The 24,194-nt window shown below is 44.8% G+C and overlaps 2 protein-coding genes across 4 annotated transcripts; both read left to right on the top strand.

The window, feature by feature from the left end:
* The first annotated feature begins 514 nt into the window (after positions 1 to 514).
* rgs12a (regulator of G protein signaling 12a) lies at positions 515 to 13,797 on the top strand. Of its 2 annotated transcripts, XM_018746707.2 has the most exons (16): positions 515 to 592; positions 1,755 to 1,776; positions 2,326 to 2,483; positions 2,598 to 2,690; positions 2,819 to 2,962; positions 4,505 to 4,660; positions 5,385 to 5,535; positions 5,658 to 5,755; positions 6,112 to 6,309; positions 6,503 to 6,576; positions 6,739 to 6,865; positions 7,753 to 7,849; positions 8,225 to 8,277; positions 8,606 to 8,705; positions 8,906 to 9,355; positions 13,148 to 13,797. In XM_018746707.2, the coding sequence occupies exons 1-16, from the start codon at positions 548 to 550 to the stop codon at positions 13,435 to 13,437; spliced, it is 2,256 nt and encodes a 751-aa protein (XP_018602223.1). In that variant the 5' UTR covers positions 515 to 547; the 3' UTR covers positions 13,438 to 13,797. The 2 variants fall into 2 exon arrangements, with proteins under 2 accessions (XP_018602223.1, XP_018602224.1); XM_018746708.2 differs by lacking the exons at positions 515 to 592; positions 1,755 to 1,776 and having other exon boundaries at positions 2,406 to 2,483; positions 2,773 to 2,962.
* A 1,467-nt stretch (positions 13,798 to 15,264) lies between these two features.
* On the top strand, positions 15,265 to 23,986 carry hgfac (HGF activator). 2 transcript variants are annotated; one of them, XM_018746692.1, is made up of 14 exons: positions 15,265 to 15,358; positions 16,521 to 16,584; positions 16,727 to 16,820; positions 17,840 to 17,913; positions 18,042 to 18,161; positions 18,649 to 18,780; positions 19,701 to 19,811; positions 19,991 to 20,165; positions 20,365 to 20,462; positions 21,042 to 21,288; positions 21,432 to 21,571; positions 22,239 to 22,379; positions 22,474 to 22,619; positions 23,399 to 23,986. In XM_018746692.1, the coding sequence occupies exons 1-14, from the start codon at positions 15,293 to 15,295 to the stop codon at positions 23,567 to 23,569; spliced, it is 1,779 nt and encodes a 592-aa protein (XP_018602208.1). In that variant the 5' UTR covers positions 15,265 to 15,292; the 3' UTR covers positions 23,570 to 23,986. The 2 variants fall into 2 exon arrangements, with proteins under 2 accessions (XP_018602208.1, XP_018602209.1); XM_018746693.1 differs by lacking the exon at positions 18,042 to 18,161.
* The last annotated feature ends 208 nt before the right edge of the window (positions 23,987 to 24,194 follow it).

The raw sequence follows: 24,194 nt of genomic DNA, 5'->3' as shown, positions 1-24,194 counted from the left end.
AGAGAGACAGAGAGGAAGTGTTTCACTGGTTTATGGGTGAGTAATTAATTGTAAGTAGTGTATCTAGCAATGTAAGTCATTTTGAATGAATAAGGTGTGGGCTGATAACACTAGTGTTCATTGGAAGTCGTTTTGGAGAAAAATGTTCACACCATACTCGGGTGGTGAAGCAGCCAGAAGATTATGTAGCTCTCAACTTGGATGTGGCAGAGGTCAAGGTGGTGCAAGGAAATTTTCAGCAGTGTGTTCTGTCAGTCTGCTGTTAGTCTGCATTGATTGTAGCATGTTTATGTGGGTGCTCTTTACTGTGTTACGCAAAGCATCCTGTTGAAGATGGAAGGGAGATGCGATGCTGTCGGTGTACTTGTAATGGGCGCCTTCTGCCGCATGTTGTGGCAGTGCTGCCGGGGGATGAAGCGGGCACTGAGTGGTCTGGCAGGTTTGGGCCGACATGTACAGGCACGGCATTGTGTCGAGTATCCCGCTCAGTGTCAAGGGAGGGTGTTCAGGTACACAGACAGACAAAGTGGCATGAAGTTCAGGAGAAATGAGTCTCAGAAAGAGGTTGTCTTTTAGAAAACACAAGCGAATGGTAAGCACCCTGTAACTGGCTTGTATTGTGGTGTTACAGATATTATTGCTGTTTTCTCATGATTGTTTTGTGGGATTGCTGTGTGCTCATTGTTTGCTTTTTTGCTCAGTTGTTTCTTTTCTTGGACATTTGAAATAATCTTCTGAATAGACTTCTGAAATAAACATGCTTTTGGTTGCTGAATTTGTTATTGTATGCATGTAGTGTGTCCCTATAATACCCCACACTGTAACATAATTCAGTAATTATAGTAGTTCTGTTACCGGGAACATAAACATGCCCAAACAGGTTGAGAGTTACTGGCTGTTTTCTCTTTTTTGGGAAGTTTTTCTTCCTGTCTGGCTACCAGTTGTTTTACGAATCTCAGTAGCAGCTGATTTTCCTTCTATAAATAATCAGATCATAGCATTATGTAAGTGAAGCCCCTTTAGGGTGATGCTAACTTTGTTTTCCAAACGCTGTGGACTTGGACAGATCTTTCGTGTTTTTTCGTGGAGTACAAGTGAGACTTGTGTTATTTTCACTTGCTCTTCTGTGGCTGGCACATGGACATGGTACTGTTGGGCTAATTAGACTCTGCTGGACTGAAGTCCATGGAGACTGGAAGGTATTTTTGGTTTGTTTCAGCCTATGATATAAGAGGTCTCTTTACCCTCAGCTGTCATTTTTTGTGCTTTTCTCTTTCCTGCTTAGTTTCTATCATTCCTGATTCCTTGGCTTCCTACAAGTGTGGGGGCAGGAGGAGCCATCTCCCTCCCAATAACACCCCTGTCAGCCCGTGCTTTCCCACACTTGTCACTCAGGTTTCTCCATCATCACAGTCATGAATCTGTTAATGAGATCCAGCCTGTTCTGTAGAACCTGACCTGAACAGGCATGAGTGTCTCCAATAGCAGAGCAGCTTAAACACTTAAAATTGTGGCTTTTTCAGTTCCTTCTGTCTTCGCATTTCACTTTTTTTTTACCAACTCATTCAGCTGGCTTTGATCTGAAGCAAGGTTGTACCGTGCCATGCGAAAGGATCCTTAGGAGACACATGATCGTCAGCACACTTCTTTCCTCCTAGACTGTGCATGAAGGTCATCTAGTTGAGTGAAAAATTGTGCTAATCATGTGAGTGGTTATTCATGTCCCTCACCCCTCTCTCTCTGTTCTCTTGCAGTCTGCGGCAGTCTCAGGTGTTGGTGAGTACACACAGTCATGCTTTCTCACATATTGGCAACTGAATTTTTCACTCATTTAGGGTTCCTCATGATGAGACACACTGTACAGAGAACTCATGGCCTTCTGGTGTTCTTCTGGAAAGGTTATTGGCTCGTGCCTCATCCAGAGAAACATAGCAGACCTGCTGTGTGTGATGTGATGTTTGTGGCACTGTTAAAATGAGTCATGTCTACTCTGCCCAGTGTTCTTCACTGTGTGTTGCAGCGCTAAAATACAAATAATTTTAGTATTAGAAGATAACTGTATAATAGTTTTTTTTTAATCGGGTTTTCTTCTTAGTCCTTATTGTGCCTTAGGATTTCTTTTGTTTGTTGAAGACAAGCAGTTAAAAACTGCAGCTATGACCAGAAGGCATATCTCATTAGTGATTAACAGCTATACTGAACTTCAGATCACCTGGTGATACTGTGAGGATCTTGTAGAGCATTTACAGGAGGTGAGTTGTATGTGCTTTTGTAATACTGTCAGCATTAACTGTGCCTCTTCTTCCTCTGTGTGCCACCTCCTAGGCCTCAAGGGTGGCACCAGTGAGACGAGCTTGGCCAGCAGTGCAAGCCTGCCCAATGGACCTGGCCTGCGGCAGCACCACCACGACCAGAATGTGGCCAGCTGGGCCACTGGGTTTGAACGCCTCCTGCAAGACCCAGAGGGTGTCCACTGCTTCTCTGTGCGTGCTGGGTTGGGGGAATGAGGGTCACATTGACCTGGGTGTTTAGGAACAGCTGCCCTGTTGGAAAAAGTTGGGTTGGATCTTGTTTGTGTGTTTTTTTTCACTACTCAGGAATTTCTGAAGAAAGAATTTAGTGAGGAGAATATCTTATTCTGGCAAGCCTGTGAGTCGTTCAGCCATGTCCCTGAGAACGATAAGAAACAGGTAAACTGCACAACTCTTGCTGATGTGTCAGACGGTGTTCGCTACAGACTCGTATTGCAGGAGTTCTGTCTTTTCCCTGCAGGAATTGCACCCCTTCACTGTCCACCCTCTCATCCTTCTGCTCACAGCTGTCCCAGAAGGCATGCGAGATCTACAACAACTTCCTGTCCAGCCGGGCCACCACTCCTGTCAACATTGATCGTCAGGCTCAGCTGGCGGATGATGTGCTCAACGCCCCGCGGCCAGACATGTTCCAGGAGCCACAACTCCAGGTAGGTTGCCATGGTTACCTGGAGGTATTTGGGCAGTTGGAAAAGTGTACTGTAAGGCTTGACCTTATGATGATAGTTTTGTGCCTTCCACCAATGCACAGGTGTTGCTAATAGGTACTACAGTATTGCACTACTAGTGCACTTACTTCTGCTTGGTGTTTACTATTGGCAAACGTCTGAACAAGTGTCTACTTCAGCTACTTTAGGTGAAAAACAAAGAAAAAAATGCTTATATATAACTGCACTTTCTTTACTTATTTTTGTAAAAATTTTTTCTGTAGTGGTGCAAACCTAACCTGTGCTTACCCTCCAAGCCAATATATGCAGTAAATAACTCCCAAACACAACAGGAATGTGGGTTTGTCTTAACTGAACACATTTCAACAGTGTACAAGTCCTGTCTGTTTTCCTGAGTGCTGGTGGTCAGTAACAATGGAAGGAACATTATACACATGTATGGGATGAATCAGTCAAAAATCCGTATTCAGTAGGAATGTGAAGAAAATGTATGCTTATTTTCAGTTTTATAAAGTAATTTAAAAATGAAGCTATACTTGAGTTTCTTATGGAACCTGTAATTAAGTCAAGAGGTCTGTATTTTGTAGCATTTATTGTTTGTCACTTAGTTCTAAACGTGACCTTGGGTTTAGAAAAAAGAGACTTCTGTTCCTGGTTGTGTTTGTAAGTTGAGGAGCAAGTATCTGTCTTGCTCCAGAGTTCCCAGCAGAAACAAGGCCAAGGTTGTTAGTGGCCCAGAAAGCCTAAATGGGGCTCACATGAGTTACACAAAGTGACGGAATAATGTGATGCACATGTGAAGCCATAGACCCGCTGGTGCTGTTTCTCCTTGCTGTCCCTTCGTGTCTGAGGAAGAGACGCTGTCTTTGGGCCTCTGCAGCCTTTGCATGGACATTGCATCCCCCAAGGACATCCAATCCATTCCTCCATTTGACAGATGACTGCAGTCTTGTGGTTCTAAATATAAGAGCTGGAGCTTCTGACAAGGCGGAGGAGCAGCGGTAGCCGCGTGACATAGCGTGGGATGCTCCAGGCGGGAAAAGTCTCAGTGCAGCGCATTAAAAAAACTGACCTTAGCTGAACTGCGAACAGCTTGAACGGCTCTGTTACGTTTTTTTTTTTTTTTTTAGAATAGAGTTCTGTGGCACAAAATCACATAGTTTTATTCTGCTTTTTACTTTCCAACTCAAAAGCTTCTGGTCCTGTTTGCTCACTTTATCAAGATTACTGATTTGGATTTAAGCTCCAGCCTTAAATAAATGTGTTTGTACTTTGAGCGTTAAGGTATTTTTATAATGTATTCCTTCACTTTGTTATTGAGTGCAGAAGGGTCCAGTTCATTCAGGAATATCAGAGATCCAATATCAGTCAAGGATACTGATTATTAATTCAGCTCCATCTTCTATGTCCATCCTGAGCATTAAAATAGCTCCATGGCTGTCCTCTATGTTAGTGTTGCTCCAGCTAACTCCAAAGTCACATTAGCTTTTGTTAATGCAGAGTCTTGCATATTCTTTCCTACAGATCTTTAACCTGATGAAGTTTGACAGCTACGCCCGCTTCCTCAGATCTTCCATGTACCAGGAGTGCATGCTGGCTGAAGTAGAAGGTCATCCCTTGTCCAGCATCCACCGTGCTTCAGGCAGCCCTGAGCAGCCAAACCTTGTCACGCCCAGAAAGGTGCCTGCTGTGTTTGGCCATGTCCTCTTCCTTCAAGCTTTTAGGGGCACAACTGCATCCAAAGTGAATGAAATAAATGGTTTTATACTTTTACAGGGAGAGAGATGTTTAGCAAGTCTCATATTGGCATAAATACCTTTATTCAATAGCGTGAGCCTCTTTTGAAGGACAGAAATGAGTCATTAACATTGATAATCCTCATGCATACTGCAAAGTAAAGAGCGTTGCACTGGTTTTTTTCTTATATCTCAGAGCAGTACTGTTTGGTCAAGCTGTTAAGTGACAGGAGTTCATGAGGCTGGTTTAGCAGGTAGCCCTTAGGAGTCCACAAATCCAGACACAAATCACAAAAGTGCTCAGCTGTAGTTTGAAAACATTAAGTCATTTGGGTTTCATCGAGAGCTCAGGTGCTCCAGATAGACCAGGGGCTCATCAAACTGGACACCACCTCCGGCCCTTCGATTTATCAGCGTGGTGCTGTTTATTCATGCTTTGGTCATCTAGTTCTGCTTGGCCTCCTGTGAGCCTGTAACACGGACTGGATTGTGTTGCACCTGTAGCCCAGGTGATGTTACCTATTAGTGTACTGTATCTGTGACTCATCCCACCTGTCAACATGGCAAAAACTTGATGGGGGGGTTTCTCTGTACATCATTGTGTAATTTGGTTATGAGGGACAGTTAAAAGGCAGCAGTGATTGATGTGCTACTCTTTGATGTCACAGGAAGCAAAGAAGGTGAACCCTGTGAAAGGGAAAACCCAGGAGTGCAAAGAGGAGCATGCTGAAAAGAAGAGGGGCATCTTCTCCTTACGGAACCGAAACACCAGCTTCGGGAAGGGTCCCAAAAAGTCAGACATGGGGGACAGCAGCCATGGTGAGAGAGGTCATTGTGGATGGTACTTATCAAAACCAACCTCACCAGTCATCTCAGGCTATGGTTGTTGCTTTGAACAAAAGCTTGATGTGCTGTAGGTAAGTGCTGTGCCTTTCTCACAGATGTCCCCAGCAGCAATGGCAGACGGGAGTCACGGGGGTCTCTGTCTTCGAGTGCAAGTCTGGAGCTGGGCTCTGGCAGCTCTGCCGGAAGGGTTGAGGTCTGTGTGACATCTGAGAAACTGTTTTGCTGTCCGTCCACCACCCCAGAGTTCCAGTGCCATATAAACTAATAAGATACCAGGAAATGGAGTTGTCCAGGTGTTCTAATAGTCTTATGTTTGTGCTGTAACTTATTTAACTCCTCATATGAAAGTGTGTCCTATGAAATGTTTCCCATTTTCCCTCCCACTGCCTCACTCTACTGTCCATGCACTAAGTCTCTCCCGTTGGCCCCTCCTACTATCCATCTAAATGGTCCGTTTCATTACTGCTTCCTTGCTGGTTTGTTATGCGTCTTGCTCAGGTTCCTCCTGTTTGGCCTGACCATTAGTAGTCTTTGCTGTGTCTCATGCAGGGTGACTCTCGGACCCCTGTGGCCACGTGTGAGAAAGAGAAGGTGCCGGCATCCTGCGCTGTCAGCCTACCGGATGGCTCTCGCTTCCACCTGCCCATCCGTCCAGGCCTGTCCATCCGGGAGCTGCTTCTGGGGCTCTGTGAGAAGCGCTGCATTAACCTGGCAGCTGTGGACCTCTTCTTGGCTGGGGGAGAGAAGGTACACATACCTGTTCCTATATGTATTTGACAGAAGCTTTTGGAGCAGTAGGGACATCATTCAGAGGCTTAGCCATCATGTGGAGCAGTAGAGTTTCACACGATCTAGCCCCAGAAAGAAACAGGAAAGTGACAGGGTAAACCAATTAAATAAAAACGTGTAGTTGTGTTAACATTTTTTATGTTTTTCAAAGCCTCTTGTTCTTGACCAAGACTGTGTGACCTTGAGCTCCCGGGATTTGAGATTAGAAAAACGCACTTTGTTTAGGTAAGTGTTTGTTTTTATTCACTCTTACATTTTAAAGTTATCTTTTTTATTTACAAGGTACTTCATTCAAATGCTTTAGGATCATTGCAGAAAATGCTGACTTTCAATTGATAAAGAGATCAAATCCATTCTTTTGTTTTTTTTTTTTTTTTTTAATTTCAGATTAGACCTTGTCCCAATTAATCGATCTGTTGGGCTGAAGGCAAAACCCACAAAACCCATCACTGAGGTTTTACGACCTGTCGTGGCAAAGTATGGCCTCCGTTTAAATGACCTGGAAGCCAGAATTGTAAGTTGTGTATATGTGCAGTACTTTGTATTTAAAGATGTACCACAGGAGTCTTTCTCTGTGTGACAGAAGGCCACATTGTGGGTGTTTGAATGAGATGCAGTTGTCTGCATTTACGTGATTGCTAACACACCAGCTGCTTGCCTTATGAAGACAGTTGAGGTCAAAAGTCTGTTTGTAATTTATTTTGCTCATAACCCCAAAGTCACTTTGACTGCTATGTTTCAAGCATTAAAAGGTTAATAATATAAATGTCCCTACAATTAATCTCTAGTTAGGTTCTGTAGAAATCTCAGGTATATCTACAATAAAAAATTCTTTGTAAGGCTGTTTGTTTTAGCATTTATGACATTAGAGCTACATTGAAATTAATACTAATTTAAAATTACTAAAAATAAAAATCTGTAATCTCCAAAACATCCTATTCCATGTCAGTTGTTCAGGCCTTCAGGCACACCAGACAGGATCTTTACTGCCATCTGTTGGCTTGGAGGTTAAATAGTGGTCCTTTGTGCTTTGCTACAGACAAATTTTGAGAAAACAGTAAAGGAAATAAACTAAAACACACACACACACACACACACGCTGTCTGAAATCACTTGTCCTAAGCGGGGTCACAGTGAGCTGGAGCTAAACCCGGCAGCACAGGGCACAAGGCTGGTGGGGGAGGGGACACACACAGGAGGGGACGCCAGTCCGTCGCAAGGCACCCCAAACAGGACTTGAACCCCAGACTCACCAGAGAGCAGGCAAAGGCAAACCTGCTATGCCACTGCGCTCCCCCCAAATAAAGTAAAAATAAACTGAAAAATGCTTCTGTTTTTGAAAATTTCTTACTTGGCTGTTTGTGAAACAAGTACCTAGTGTACTGATGTGTGTGTAAACAGAGCGGGGATGGAGAGCTGCTGGACCTGGGCCGACCCATATCATGCTTGGATGGACTGCGGGTAGTGCTTGATGTGGCACGCCATCCTTCTAGAAGAGGTACGCAGCACCTTATTGCAACAGCATGGGTGTCTGCTGTTAGACCACAGAGAGACACACAAATGGCTCCGGTGTCCTGTGTGTTAGAAGGGCAGGTGAACTGATTCTGTGCAGGAGTCTGTGATATGTGTGTGTCCGTGTGTATAGACAGGTTGGCAGAGGTAATTCTATGGTTTGAGTGGGAGGCAGCTCATCCCATCACCACAGATTCATGCAGACAGAAACCGTGACTCAGTCCACATCACTGCTGCATCTTCTACCAGTTTGTACACGTTGTGCGCTGTCACTAGTGAACTTTGAGTTTGATGAGATGTTGCACCCCCTGTTGGTGTGTTCTGGCACATCTTTGGCTCATCACTGTTCTTTTCTAAGCAGATCTCTCAGCTCGCCGTGCTCCACCACTGATGGCGAGGAGTCGATCCACTGCGGTAAGCTCTCTGCTGGCGCTCTCTCTGCCATCCTGTGTGTTGACTGGGGGTGCCTCTGGTGTCACTCGGGTTTCACTGTGCTTTCCGTGGCTGGTACTGATTCTGTGTTCTCCCACACTGCTGTCTGTATTGAACCTCCTAACACACACACACACACACACACACACACACACACACACACACACAGAAGGACATCTTTGCAAATGCATGAAACTTGAGAGGCTGATGCTGGCAACTCTGCTGTCTGTTATTTACTCACCTAAACTCTGCTCCAGCCTCACCTCGGCTCTGCCCCTTTACGCCCTGCATTTTCCTTGTTGACACCCAGGGGGATGAAAAAGCTGTGAATGTGAGAGGGGGAAATGGCTCAGCTGCCAAACTGGGGGAAAAGAGCAAGCAGAAAAAGATTAATATAGATGAAGCCGAAGGTACGTCTCCTGTGACTGGCACCGTCCTCCTGTTGGTCTCACTAACCTTCTCCTTCCCGTAGGAATGCCATCTGCTTAGCAAACAACAGACCATGCAGAGGCACACTGGCCATTCTTATACACATATCTTGGTTTTGTGTCTTGTTGCACAGAATACAGGCTGGGGGCTTCACTGCTAAGTACTGTTCTTCCTTTCTCAGAATTCTTTGAGCTTCTGTCCAAGGCCCAGAGCAGCCGTGCCGACGACCAGCGGGGCCTGCTGAGCAAACAGAATTTGGTTCTGCCTGACTTCCTGCGGCTTTCTTCTGAGCCAACACCCTCACCTGCCGCGCCTGCCTGCTCCACTCCCACATCCCGCCGGAACACCTTGAGTGCCAGCCGCCAGTCTCAGAGTCTAGACTCCGCCCTCCTTCTGTCTGGCCGTGCCCCCAGCAGCACTGCACGGCCTGTGAAGAGCAGCAGTCCGCCTGACGAAGGCGGCTGCGCCCCTTTCCCCACCTCTCTCTCCCCCATCCGGACGGTGGAGGAGGAGAATGTGGCGGACTTGACGCTGGTAGGCGAGGGGAACATGTCAAGCCCCAACAGCACGCTGCTGCCCCCGTCCCCTGTGTCCCCCCCACCACGCCAGGAGGACGTGCAGCATGGCTCAGGTACCCTGGGAGTGTGATCTGTGTGTGTGTGGAGTGCACTGCCCTGGCTCGCGGTGGACCCAGAACCCACTTTAGTCACCATGCACTTTATGCACTGAGTTTTTTAAAAATAAAAATTAGCATTTAAAGGTGTCTAATCTTGTTACGCTGTTATGTTGCAGTTGTTTTAAAGCATTTTTTATCTCTGCAGTGAAATATTAATTTTGTAATGCTTTGTTGTGGACAATAATTCCCGTCCCATCGTGCGTGATATTTCCTTTCCTTTTGTCCTAGTGGAGCTTGTGCAGATGTACAGATAGCTTGTCGGGGTCATCGAGGGGATGAGCAGGGTCCGCACATGTTTGCTCTATACACTGTTACACACACACACACACACACACACACACACACACACACACACACACACACACACACACACACACACACACACACTACAACAGTGAGCCTCCATACAGCTCCTGCACACAATACACACCTGGTCCCCATTAGGGTTAGGGTAGTAGATGGGGGTTTTTCACAGACAGAAGTCTGTGGTTCTAACACATAGGGTATCAAAGTGTACCTGGACTCTCGACGGTATGACAGACTTTTCACTCTTTAGACCTACTGTACGTGCCAATGGTTTTGCACGGCGTGTCAGTTTGCACACAGTTCATGCAGTCCCTCAGCTTTCTTGTATTCCATCCTCTTGGTGCAAATCAGTAGTTTTGGAATTGATACCTCTTCCCTGTCTCTCCTCATTGACACTCACTTCAACAATGCTTGCAGAAAGTCCACTTCACATGCAAACTAATAATTTCACTTTTCATCTTTTTTCAGAACAGGCTTAGTACTTCAGAATATTTGTGTTATTATTTATTTTTCTCCAAAATACAAAACTGAATTTCCTTCTGCTTTTTAAAAATTGTGTACATAGTGTAAAGTATTGATTATGTCTTTGGAAAAAATTGAAATGCTTGGCATTGTTGAATTGCTTTCCACTTCCTTTCTCTATCATTGCTGTCCTCTGATTTCTGTGCTGTCTCGTGTTCACAGTTCTTTCAATCAATTATTTCTGTATATTTGTTTGATTAGACCTAATAAATGTTAGACCTGAATTACAAATCTCTCTTACATACAGTCTATGTGTCATATGAAATAACCTCTGCGCTGCGACTATCAGACTAGTCACACCCGGTGACATCTGCTGACATGGTGTGATGTGAGTGGTCAGTGTGATGGTCCACAGGTGCCTTTCATGCTGTCTGAACTGCTTCACCAGAATCTCACCAGTATCTCTTCATCCACCGCACTCTTCTTTTGCCTTCTTCCTCACTGAGGTGTAACCACTTAAAATGCACATTGACATTTATTAATTTGTTAGACGAATTTCTGGCCAACTCAGTAAACAGAAGAGCCTCAGCAACAAGCGAAGAACATATCCACAGACACAGGATTATCGAGACACAGCGTTTGGATTGTCTGATACCATGTTACTGGTTCACATCCCTCAAGTAGCCCCTATAGAAGTGACATTCAAATAGCAAATACAGAGATAATCATAGCAGGTGGTGCTGGACTCATTTCTGGAGCTGTCGGGAGATCAGAAGAAAAGTGGTTCTGAAAGAGATAGGTTTGAGACCCTTCTTCGATGCTGGGAGGGATTGAGCAACTGAGGCAGGGAGGGAGCTCATTCTACCACACTGAGGCAAAAACTAAGAACCTGCCAAGAATTTGTGACATCAGTGGTGTGGTTTACGAGAGGACTAACTCACAGACAACCGTGCCCTGACAGGGAGTTCCGAAGGAGGCGGCATCTTCTGATGCCTCAGTTTGTTCAGCTTATTGGGTCCAACTAGATGGACTGCAGACTCTTCTAAGACAAATGTCTACCCTAAACATGGCTCACATCTCTGTTGGGCTAAGGGGTCGAGTGCCCTGGCAATACTGACAACTGTATTGTCTTCAGCCGCTGCTCTGTTCCCCTGCGGCAAATTGGCCGAAGGGGAGGGGCCCACAAACAAATCCATTTAATAGACTCCCATGGAAGATTAAAACCATAGTAAATGTTTGCTACTCATAGTCATGCTGACTGGTTTACCTGCATAACCCAATCAGGCTCAGGCCACAAAGACTACTCAGAGCTGTCTGGTGGACTCACCACCCTCAGGGTTAGGTGTTGGGGTCACGTGCAGCTCGTGCTGAGGGGTGGACGGAGACGGTCTCTCAGTCTCCTCTTTGTCTGTGGTTCTGGTGGACTGAGTTTCAAAGTACAGTGGCACTCTGGAGGGGATCCACGTTGGGGCAGTTTGCAGATGTGGTCCTGTTACAATGTGACCTTTGCTGTGCACCACAGTGGCTTACAGGTGTTACACGTCACAGGTGAGTGTGACTCAGTCGTGACGAAGATCAGCACCTCTGTATCCGGGGCGGGCGTGCTTCTCGGCATGGCTAAGTTTAGTTATGTCCATTTGTAGGGGCAGCTCCAGGTGAAGGAGTGTCCAAAGCCGCCGGCAGCTGAGACGGGGCTCTATTGGTCCATGTGCAGTAGTTTGGTATGCATTGGTACTCAGTATATGGTGAAGCAGAGAATATAATTGCGCTGATTGCTGATCATGACAAGGCTAGAGCGCCACCAGCTGGTCAAAGGATTAATTGTGATGTTATCTTCAAAGTGTTAGAATGGTTCCGTGTCAGAAGGTTCAGATGTCAAAGAGCTCCCAAGCTTCTGGAGACCGTAGTGTCCCTGTAATGAGGTTCCCTCAGCATTAATTCATTTAAACTCTGCTGAAAAGTAAATTTTCAACTATTTCTTGTGTCAGTTTTGTGCAGTTTCCTTAGGAATCAGAGTTTATCTATATATTCATCTGTTTATCTTAAAAATACTGACAGCAAGTCATTGAATAATACAGTTAAATTATGGAAGTTATTTATAAACGGCTCAATCAAGGGCAACTTAATGTCTCAGCAGGAACAAGGGCGGACCTCAGAATACACAGGCATCCAGGTTGAAGACTGAGAATTAGAGGTGTCTGCCATTCAGTTTGCACGATTCCCTAGACATTTTTATGTTTATTTGTCCGCAAGAATTAAATGAAATGATAATGACACCTCTTCGGCTTTTCTGGTTCTTTGACCGAGAATATTGCTAATGAACGTAATACTGGCTGCAATGTGAAGACTGGCCACTAGGGGGCACTGGGCCATTGCAGCAACTGACACATGACACACAACCTACTGAGAGTTTCTTCTGACTGCAAGGTCCTATTTAGTGTAGTGAACCTTCATACAGCTTTAGGGCTCTTTAAAGAGCTTCATGTATGACAAATCATAACATTTTTCAAATTGAACTCTGTATAAAAGCAATTTAAAATGTCTTAAAAAAAAGGAAAATTCCAGTTTCACCTGTCAGAGGGATGGTCGAACATGTCATTCTGTTATCCGTGGTGTGAAATTGTTTGTCTTTTCATGTTTTATAGCTGCAAATGAAACCATTGGCTGGAATTGTCATCCACTTAGTCTAGGGTAGACTACTGTGCTTGCCCTGTGTCTCCAGCCGGTTTGATGTGTTAAAGCCGGACTGAGCTCGGGGGTGGCTGCGTGTCAGGAGGACCACTGTGTGTGTGGAGTGTGTGAGTGTTAGCGGTACAAATATGGCAACAGGTGCTGCACACATCTGATTGGTACACATCTACCTGCGATTCTCCTAGTTGCTTGGCCCGCGTGTTGCTGCTTTCCTGCAAAGCGCTACATGAGGACAGTGTTTGTTCAGCTCCTGCACTGCATCTCTGAACATGATATCTGTGTCTCCAGGTGTGGCACAGAGGGGAGCAGAAAGGGCGACCACAACCCACCCCCAGAGGGCACTCTCCCCACTCCCTGCCTGGAGGGCAATCGATGTAGACGGGGTTCAGCTGGAGGAGGCATTGGGCGAGAGCTCGGAGCTCAACCTGAGCCTCGAGGGGCTCGTGGCCGAGCTGCGGGGGTACCGGGGCAGAACAAGGGTGGGTGTGTATGCGGGCTCTGACCTGCCTTCCCTCCTGGCCACCAGCACCGAGGACGGCTCAGCCAGCGAGCACGGATGCAGACCCACCTTCGTGTGAGGTGCTTCGGCATGTATCGGTGCCTTGTGCTGCCCCTAGTGGCTGGAGGTGGAAATGCGTGTACAAACACATCGACAAACTGTACATTCTCACTCTGAAAACGCAAGAAAGTTCTAGACTCCTTTTCTTCCAAACTGTTGTTGAGGTTTTGTGTCAACAGAAAAGTGTAAGGTATTGCCTACATTGTTAAAGGCTAGGCTGTGCTCTCTTAAATGTAAAGACTAATAAACATGGTACATTTATGTTCATATTGCATCCATAAAACTGGGTTGTTAGACCACCGTGCAGTTCAGACTTGTGATGACACTGTTCAGACTCTGTGGTGAGTGGGCGTGGAAACAGTGTGATACGTATGACCCGTGAGCCAACCGTGAACTGTTTATCTGTGCTTGCATTATTGCCACTTACCATAAATAAACCATGTTTGATGTCAACTAACTGTGCGTTTACACGCAGCCCTTTATCCTCCTCTGCCGTTTCGACCAGCTGTTCAGCATCACTGTCGTTGAAGCATACGGATTCCTTCCACACCGGAAAGCAGGAGGGACAGGCTGGTCATGTGGCTGTAGACCGAGCCACGTCTCTCCTCCTCTGTGGCCCATTTTTGATGTTCCCTTATTCCGCCGGGCCAGCACGTGTCAGTGACCCACGGTGTGTTTACTCAGATGCAAAGTGCGGCTGAGTGGTGGACTGCTGTAACAACATCCTGGTACTGCTGAGTACACGATCAAACACAGATTGTAGCAAGGGGATTAATACCAGCGGCACGGCAGCACAGTGGCTCGCATTGGTACCGCACGGCTCCTGGGCTCTGGGTTCGAATACAGCTCAGTGTGTGTGTGGTTGGCATGTTGTTCTTGTCTTCACGTGAGCTTCCAGCCGTAGTCCAAAGTTGTGTTTCAGATAGGCTGGTGATTGAATTTCCTGTAACGTGTGTGAGTGATTGCTCTGTGCTGGACTGAGATTTACATTTATTTATTTAGCAGATGCTTTTCTCCACAGCACCTTCCAATGAACTCTGTAGTGTTATCAGCCCACAGCCCTTATTCACCAAGGTGACTTACACTGCTAGATACACTACTTACAAAGGGTCACTCATCCATACATCAGTGGAACACACTCTCTCTCTGTCACTCACACACTATGGGTGAACCTGAACAGCATGTCTTTGGACTGTGGGAGGAAACCAGAGCACCCAGAGGAAACCCACGCAGACATGCAGAGAATATGCAAACTCCGCACAGACTGAGCAAGGATCGAACCCATGTCCTCTCACACCACCCAGGCACTGTAAGACAGCAGCAATGTCTCACCCAATGAGACACCCGGTGCTTCTGGGACAGCCTGGCCCTGGACCAACATCACCCAGGCTTGACAAGCAGGTATAAATAATAGATTCATGCAATTATTATTATTACTGCTGTAAAGGTTAGAAAGTTTGTCATCTGTGGTCACGGTCAGAAATAGATATAAACACTACTGTATATGAAACAGGGCTGAAATCAATACTCCTTTCTAATGAAAATGTTGGGGCACGAACACCACACACCAGTCATTACACACTAATCACACTGCAGTTACTTATGGCTCTAATGACGGACTGGTGGGAAAACAGCACCGCAAACACGTTCGAGGTGCTGATTCGCACCGCTGGAGTGCACGTCCCCCCCCCCCGAGCCCGTGGCCTGGGAGTCCGATATACCACGCTAGTGAAAGTCAACCCCCATGGCAACAAACGGTGAGTCCATGTCCCCACGAGGTCCCCCATGACGCACAGTTCCCTCCGCCCTTTCCACCCCGGCGCTGTGAGCGGGGACGCGCGCCTGTGACTCCGTATCTCTCGTTACCGTCCGAAATGAGCACGAGACGCGCGCTGCTGCTGCTGCTCTTCCCGTTTCAAGTCTTCGGAGTCCGTAGTTGGGTAAGTAATCGAACGTCTGGTTCATCGCACACTGTTCCTAGCGCTTTTTTTTTTTTTTTTAATCAACCTCAGAATGCTTGATACTAGGCTCGCTATATATTATAGCTTGACAGTTTGGACTTTTTTTTTTTTTTTTTTTTTAACTTGTTTATACTTTCGACTTTTACCCCAGTTTCTTTTATACTCTGACTTCGATGACTTCCTTACCTCTGGCTTTTTTCTTACACTTAAACTTGTTTTTTTTTCATGTTTACCTCACTCTTTTTTTTATACTCAGACTTCTGACTCATTTTTTTATAATCAGAGTCAGACGTCCTCGATTTTTTACCTTACTTTTACCTCAGACTCCTATACTTTTTCTTCACTTGTTTAAGTTTACTTCACTCTTTTTATACTCAGACTATTTTATAATAATACATCCTCGATTTTACCTTACTTTTTACCTCAGGCTCTTACTTTTTTCTTCACTTTTAAGTTTATCTCACTCTTTTCACTTCTGACTCATCATTTTCCCTGACACTTATAATCAGAGTCAGACGTCCTCGATTTTTTTTACCTCACTTTTTTACCTCAGACTCTTCTATACTTTTTTTTTTCACTTTTTTAAAAAATTTTACCTCACTCTTTTTATACTCAGACGTATGACTTATTACTTTTTACCTCACAGTTTTTATGCTCAGGCGTCTCCGAATCTAAATCTCAGATTTTTATAGTCAAACTTCCCCGACTTTTTACCTCAAACTTTTCATATTCTCCGATATTTTTTAAACCTCAGGCTTCAGCTCCTCCGCCCCTCCTGCTGGACGGAGGACAGTTTTACGCTCGTTGTGAGAAGACCCGTTATGAGTTGATAATAATAAGTTATGACTTAGAAAGATAATAAGTTAATGACCTATAAGGTAAAGAGTTGATTTGTTCGCGAATAAATATGTTAAACAGTTAATTATAAAATCATTTAATGACACTTGTTTACAGTGTGAATGACAATGAATGTAAACGTTTTTTACACTTCCAACTCGCCTCTACCTGTTGCCTCCTGTGGACATAATTTGGCCAGCTGGACACACATTATACATGTCAGTCAATGTTTTTTTTGCACACATGACAACACGCAGCAATATGCATATTGCTTTAATGTTAATGAGGGTTTCTGTGTCTCCAGCCTGACTTCTCAGGACAGAAGGTTTTGAGTTCAAGGACCACAGACAGGAATGGTCTCAACAAAGGTAGAAAAAAAAAAAAAAAAAGTACTGTGATATAACGCTGTAGATGGCTGTATATGACGGTGTTTCTCAAGAACTACATAACTGTGGCTCAGTTGGGCCTTTGTTTTGGACAAGTGCTTTAACACTGACACATGTACTCCAGTCCTCACCGTGGATGGGCAAGAATGCAGGTTCCCCTTCCGATACGCTGGGATCCTTCGCCATCAGTGTCTCCCCACTCCATCATCGCGCTTGTGGTAAGACAAAGTGTTGGGTTAGTGTTTCATGGTAATTGTCTGATAGTCACATTTGCTTCATCGTTGACAGTGTGAAACATAAGTACATATGTCTAAGGATTATCACAGCTACTTATTCTCTTGTACTTATTTGAAACTGTCAAAACTTAAGCTTTATTATTGCATTTCATAAACACATATTGTCCCCAAAAATGTATGCATACTTTCATGCACAGAGAGTGGTGATTAGATAATTTACTGGAGATAGATATTTTGTGCACAAAGAAGGGCTTTGACAAATGATGCATTAGGTCAAGTGTTGGAAATCTTCATTGGTAACATCTTGGCACCTCGCAACTTGGCTAACAAATGAGTGATAAACATCAAATGTGTGCACATTTTTTAAATCACTGAATATAATTTTTGTTTACATGCTGGCTGAGTTTTCTGATTTTAGAACAGAGCTAACTAGGTGGCTCATTCATTCTAGCAGTATGCGCTATACATATAAATACTGGGTATCTGCAAAGACTAGCAGGGCGTAATTCAGGTTGGGCTTTCCCCACATAGTGCTGCTCTATGTCCTCAACTTGGCTCTGCAGATGCATGTTTACAGAATTACCCACTTGAATTACAATATCTCATTGGGTGCTTTTCCCAAAGTTAAGCTTTGTAAAACTCTGAAAATGTTTTACAGATAAAACATACAGTTGTAAACTTACAGAAAAATTTTGGACCAGAGATGAAAGGTAGTCCAGATTTTGGCCAGCACTTCTGACAAACTGTAGGAAATAGGAATATAAAAATAGCAGCTTGTCATTTACTTAAAAGCACTCAGAGTGCCAGACTTGATGTGCTCACGTCACACTGAGTGCATGTCACAGCGATACCATCAGGCTGTGACTATTGACACAATTCTGTCTGTGATACACTGAGCACGAAGGGTGATCAGAGAGTTGTAGTGTTGATGTTTCTGTTCATCTCTGTCAGCAAATCAGTTTTAAATGTTTTCTCTCTGGTTCTGGTTCTTTGAATTTCAGGTGTTCGACCACTTCCAACTTTGACAGAGACAGGCAGTGGGGCTATTGTGCCCCAGAAGACCCAACAACCCCTAGTAAGTGTGTTGAAAAAGTCAGATGCACTTTGAACGTGGTCCTTTTGGGTCCACCCCCCTGTGGCCCCCACAACTCCAGTGCAGCCCTCTCCCTATGCCTGGCTCATGGCTGCTGTTTGCCCATGCAGCGGTGGATCCATGTGACGACAACCCGTGTGCCAACGGCGGGCTGTGCATCAGCATCCCTGGCCGACGGGCCTTCGTGTGCCGCTGCCTTGAGCCTTTCACCGGGAGGCAGTGTTTGCAGGGTGAGCCCTGCCCCCACCCATTCAGTCATGTGTGCACACACACACAGGGTGTTCATAGTTGGGACTACAGCCATATAAAATGGTTTTAATCCCAGCACAATCTAGGAGTGTAGCTCATCAAGCAACACTTGGGAATACTGTAGGAAAATAACAACAAGATTAGAAGGGAACAATTTTTCTGTGGTTCTCCAAAATACTCTGATGACCTGCAGTGTGTTGCCCAGTCCACCCTCTGCCTATATCACTCTGAGCTTTTTAGACCTTCTTTCATTCTCCTCTTGTCTGTCTTCATCTTCTCTCCATTCTGCCCTCCTTCATCCTTTTTCTCCTCTTTCAGTTCACCCCATCCTATCCTGTGTTTCCTTTGTCTCTCCACTTCTGTCTTTTCTCTTTGTTTCTTCTCCTTCCTCCATACTTTCTTCAGCTCTCTGTCCATCCTCCTCCCTTTGTCCTTTTACCCTTTTTTTTCTTTTTCTCCTTTGTTCAGAGAAGTGCTATGAGGAGCTGCACCTGAGATACTATGACACCTCTCAGTCCTGGGGGAGGATCCATCTGCACACTGTGGAACAGTGCACCTGTGTTGGCGGGGAGATCAAGTGTGAGCGTGTTCGATATGCAGGTATGGATAATAAGGAGCCGATGGCTGTGTTTTATCATGTTGATCTCTATTCACATGTCATTCTGTGTTGGCCAACAGGGTGACTCCTCTTACTGACATTTCCTTCCCTTCCCACGCTACTGTCCCTCACACCTTACCAGGCTTCTGGTTACACACATCCAGGCCAACTCATGCTTCTTTGCCCACTCTTGCCTTTAGGCTCTTCACAACACTTCAGCTGGTTTGGTTAAAGAAATGCTAAACTTCCGGCTGTGTTAAGTCACAAGTGATTTGAAAATGGACATTTTCCCCTCCATTTCCCTTGTTGTTCCTGATATCTACAGTTGATGTAGGGACAGACATAAATTCTTACAGTATGTTTACATTTCATCTGGTTAAAAAAGTTGTTGAAAAAATCTCCAAACAGAAGATCTGCTGTAAAATATAGTAAGTGCTGGGAAAGTGTTTGAAATAGAAAAACTGCATGGTCTGGGGGCACTGTCCAATAAGTGGGTCCTAGATTTTCCATCCTTTATACGCTGACTTTCAGGATGTTTACCATATATATGCCTTTGGCACAGTGCACTTTGTGACGTGAATCTTCAAGGATATATTTCAGGGTTTTTTCTTCTGCAGTTTTTATATTGTCTTCTGCAATCTATGTCACTTTGGAGAAAAGTGACTGCTAAATGAATAAATGTAAATTTCTTGAGAAAACATAGATAATGGGGCATTGATAAATGTCCTTCATTCTTTAGACTGATGTCAGTTTTCACCACAAGCGGGTGAATGTCCTGATGATTGCGCTGTAGCCAACTTTCCAAGTTTTTTCCACTATCACAGGAGGATGAAAAAATGCAGTGCATCTGTTTTGAAGGAACCTGTGTGGGGGTTTCCTGTGTTTGCATTTGAAACGTCTTGCTGTTTGCTTTTATATGCAGCCTGCACCTCTAACCCATGCCAGAATGAAGGGGTGTGCCGGACAATCACCTCCACGGGAGAAGCTGTGTGTGCTTGCCGGCCTGGCTTTGCGGGTCCGCACTGCAGCATCAGTGAGTGCTTCCTGAAGTTACACGCCAACACCGAAGTTCCCAAAAACTGATAGGGTGTTTCCAGAGTGTGCTGAGAAGTGTGTATAAATCATGTTTGTGTAAACTTGCTATATAGTGGGCTCCCAGTGGCTCTGTGCACTGCTCTTTCCTGCTAATGCAGACTCATTCCCTTTGCGCAGCCCTTGGGGCAGACTGCTATTGGATGAATGGTACGGATTACCGTGGTACAGCCAACATCACATTCTCCGGGGCTCATTGCCTGGCCTGGAATTCCGAGCTTCTGCATGATGAATTGACTGTAGCCAACGTGGAGAGTGCTGCCCTGCTGGGCTTGGGAGAACACGCATTCTGTAGGTATGTGGGCATGTGTGTTAGACTGCTGGCACAGGAATTTTCATACTTTGTGGTGTTGGATTCTGACATTTTACTATTGATTGTGGCTGTGAACACAAATGCTTTGCTGAAAGGCCTCAGTTCTGCACTGGGAAGAGGGAGACAAGCTGTTTGTGAGAGGGAGTTTGCAGCACAGTGATGCCCGCGGTGTATCATACAGGAACCCAGATGGAGACTCAATGCCATGGTGTTACACGCTGAAAAATTCTGCCATCTCCTGGGAGTACTGTGACATCCCGTCCTGTAGGCCGCCTGTCAGTGAGTACCAGAATGCCACAGGCGCACAATGTTTCTGTACAGCCTTTGATTTAAACACTTTCATTTCTTATATGTGTGTATATTGAGTGTCAAATGGTTTTAATTTTTATATAAATCCATTGGGAGATGATGCCCAGTATTCTGCTTTGTGGCCTGTTCTTCCGGGATAGCTTCCAGAGCATTGCAACTGTGCATTAGGATGAGGTGTCACTGATAATGAATGAATGGTGAAGGACTGAAATCATTGATTTATTCTTTGAAATGCATTTACTGTAAATTCTACCCATTTCTTGACTACATTGCAAAGTACTGTATGTGTTTTCACCTAATTGTGTTTGATTTAAATAGTCCAGTAGCACATAAATTTTGAGGTACTACCAGCAATGGATGGTTACTCACAGTAAGGTTGTGTCATGTCACCCCAATGTACAGTATAAAGCTTCCATGGTAACAGAGGCCAAAGTATCTGTCAACATTGGACCAGCATGTATCTTTTCTGCACTTTGCTAAATTCCTTTAATGTTTACAGAACTTGTTGAAACATGTTGATGGTGCTCCTCCTCCTCCACCCACCTATAGTTTTTACACGCCTGATGAAACCAAGCAGCCTGCCGCCCACGGTGGCCACTCCCAAGCCAAGTCGACCTGTCTCTTGTGGGACCAAACATAAGAAGAGGGTCCCACGACCACGCATCCTGGGTGGCCATGCTACTCTGCCTGGAGCTCACCCCTGGATGGCTGCTATCTACTTTGGGGAGTCTTTCTGTGCTGGGACCCTGATTGCCTCCTGCTGGGTGGTGTCAGCAGCACACTGCTTCTCTGGCAAGTAAGAGTCACCCTGGTTTAAGTTCAGAGAGGACAAAGGAGAAGAAAATAATGTAGCTGGATAGCGAAAAGGACCGTACATGATGGTCAAACATCCAGTTCTGTAACCACCTGCTTTTCCCCATTGCTATATTTCTCTTGCAGCCCCTTGGTTTCCCAAGTCCGTGTAGTTCTGGGTCAGCACTACTTTAACGACACGGGCCCCAATGCAAAATCTCACCGCATTGAGAAGTACATATTTCCTGATCGGTATTCTGTGTTTAATCCTACCGTTCATGACATAGGTAAGAGACCATTCGTGACATAAGTAAGAGCTATGATATTATTGCATTTCCTATCATCCCTGTACAGGTTGTCTGTTGTGGTTTTGCTGTGTGTTTGGCTTCTGTGATGATTGTGTAGGTAGCACTCAGGCCATGAAACAGCCTCACTTTTCAAACCTCATGGTCAGTTACATGCTGTGCTGTGAGCATGTCATGAGATGTTCTGTGTAAAATGACAGGAGAGTGACAGCGGCAGCTGACACCTGATTTGGAAATGCTTTTGTGAAATTGCTGGCTGATTACATATACTGAATCTCTTATGATAATTGTGTGCTCAGTCCATCATAAAAAGTACCAGAACTGCAGTTTTCCACAGCCCTGATTTTAAACTTTATTATTAAGCTCAACACATAGTGCTTATGTCTGGGTTCCATCCAGGCCTGCTGTCACTCATGCCAGCATCTGCAAGCAGGATGGAAGTAATCAGAGTTAGAAATGAGGGGTGAAAAAGCTCATCACGGGACACGGAGGGTGGTGAAAGCTCATCTAGGGTACACTGATTTAGTTACATGTGTGGCCCTTTCCTTACAAGACCACACACTCTAAAATCTGTCATTATAGCCTATATAATCAGCTGTGTGCTTTCCAGCTTCAGCAGTTCTATGACAAAATGTTCCTCTAATTGCAGTGCTCATTAAATTGAAGAAGGAGAACGGCAGGTGTGCTAAAATCACGCCATTTGTACGACCAATATGCCTCCCTGGAGAAGATATCACCTTCCCTGACTATTACTGCTGTGACATCACAGGCTGGGGGCACATGTATGAGAGTAAGTTTCTGATATGTGGATTTGGCCCTCTGCTAGGCCCTGTTTCATCCTGAGCCATTTCATCACAGTTTTATTGTATTGTCCCTCTTCTCAGAGGCGAAGACATATGCCGCTCAGCTGATGCAAGGGGTGGTCTACATTGTCCCATTTGAGCAGTGCACCAGGCCCGATGTGTATGGGGCAGAGGTCACTTCCAGCATGCTTTGTGCTGGAAGTCATCGATGTGTGGATGCTTGCCAGGTAGGTTTTTCTTGCTGTCAGTTTTTTAGGTTGTATTGTTTATGTGCAGGGGCGTGGTGGCGCAGTGGGTTGGACCGGGTCCTGCTCTCCGGTGGGTCTGGGGTTCGAGTCCCACTTGGGGTGCCTTGCAACAGACTGGCGTCCTGTCCTGGGTGTGTCCCCTCCCCTTCTAGCCTTACACTCTGAGTTGCCAGGTTAGGCTCTGGTTCCCCGCAACCCCGTATGGGACAAGTGGTTCAGACAGTGTGTGTTTATGTGCACTTTTATGTTGTGTACCATCGTCACATGTTTTGTGATCTGAACCTATGATGTTCTGTTTATCAGTTCAGCTCCCTGTCCTGGGGTTCTTTCATTACCACTTAACCTGAAAATCCATAACTTTACTGCTGTTACAATGGTTAAATTGAACACAAAGTAATTTTGTAGGCAAGTCTGCTCAGCAAATACGTAAAAAGCAAAATGGGTAAACTTTATGGTTTCTTAATGTCTTATAGTGCATTGAGATTAAATCCACAGACTAAGCACATGGCTGGGAGGTGACTGTTAGAAAGACCCATAAGTGAAATCACCCATATTGTTGGTTCTGCTCCAATACCATTAAACTTCAAGGTGCTGAAGGGTTTCAAGCCTCTCTTGTTTGTTCTGTTACTTCTCTAGGCATTATTTGGCTGATGTTATTGTTTATGTAAATATTTAAACATTTCTGCAAACACACCCCCCTCCTTCAACACATTATGTTTGTGTTTGTTTGCTAATCTTTACCCCTGTACCTCACACAGGGAGATTCAGGAGGGCCACTGGCTTGCACTAAGAATGGAGTGTCCTTCTTATATGGTATCATCAGCTGGGGGGATGGCTGTGGGCGGAGCCACAAGCCTGGTGTTTACACCAGGGTGTCCAACTATGTGAAATGGATCCAGAGGGTCATGAAGTCCAAGTCCAAACTCTAAGGTGTGCAGGATTTCCAGCAGTATGGCTGGATTATTTGGTGGTTGGATGGTTACTAGATTGGGTGTTTGGACAATTACAAGGCCAAATTGTTGAATATTTAGGTTGTTGCAGAACTGAATGAATAGATGGGTGGATGGTTGGATTGTTGGTTGACTGGCTATCTGGTTGAATATTCTCATTGCCCTACCTTTTCACCAGGGTGTGGAAATATGGAACGAAGCCCTAGGTGTTGACTGAGGTCTTTCTTGGACTAGCCATTATTATGGCTTTTAAAAGTTATTCTTGGGAGTGTATGTAAAGTGTGAATTTTTATTGTAAAAGACATTGTTTTTAATTAATGAATAAATGCACAATGTTTATTTTATACAACTATGTCTCATACATGAACATCACATAATAAAAAAAAAATACAACAAGCAGAAGAATCAATGGTCATTTTTTTTGTATTTTTCTACATTTATATGAGCTTTAAAGGGTTAAATAAAAACATGATTTTACTATGTTTGTATCTGTCTTTCACATTCAGTTCAGTACTTTTCCACATTCGGCATTGTCCTTACTGAATTAATTATTTTAAATAGTTTCAAATTGAATTCCCATTCCTCAAGGTCAAAGGACTGTGTA

The sequence above is a fragment of the Scleropages formosus genome, chromosome 5 (genome assembly GCF_900964775.1).
Source record: "Scleropages formosus chromosome 5, fSclFor1.1, whole genome shotgun sequence".
In the NCBI taxonomy this organism is placed as follows: Eukaryota; Metazoa; Chordata; class Actinopteri; order Osteoglossiformes; family Osteoglossidae; genus Scleropages; species Scleropages formosus.
The sequence above is the reverse complement of the archived record's forward strand: the minus strand, read 5'-3'. Positions and strand labels throughout refer to the sequence as shown.

Coding starts and splice junctions, on each gene's coding strand:
- hgfac (XM_018746692.1), top strand. CDS start 15,293: ATGAGCACGAGACGCGCGCTGCTGCTGCTGCTCTTCCCGTTTCAAGTC. Junction 19,812..19,990: donor GGGTCCGCACTGCAGCATCA/GTGAGTGCTTCC, acceptor CCCTTTGCGCAG/CCCTTGGGGCAGACTGCTAT. Junction 21,289..21,431: donor GCACACTGCTTCTCTGGCAA/GTAAGAGTCACC, acceptor TTTCTCTTGCAG/CCCCTTGGTTTCCCAAGTCC.
- rgs12a (XM_018746707.2), top strand. CDS start 548: ATGAGTCTCAGAAAGAGGTTGTCTTTTAGAAAACACAAGCGAATG. Junction 6,310..6,502: donor TCTTGGCTGGGGGAGAGAAG/GTACACATACCT, acceptor TGTTTTTCAAAG/CCTCTTGTTCTTGACCAAGA. Junction 7,850..8,224: donor ACGCCATCCTTCTAGAAGAG/GTACGCAGCACC, acceptor TTTTCTAAGCAG/ATCTCTCAGCTCGCCGTGCT.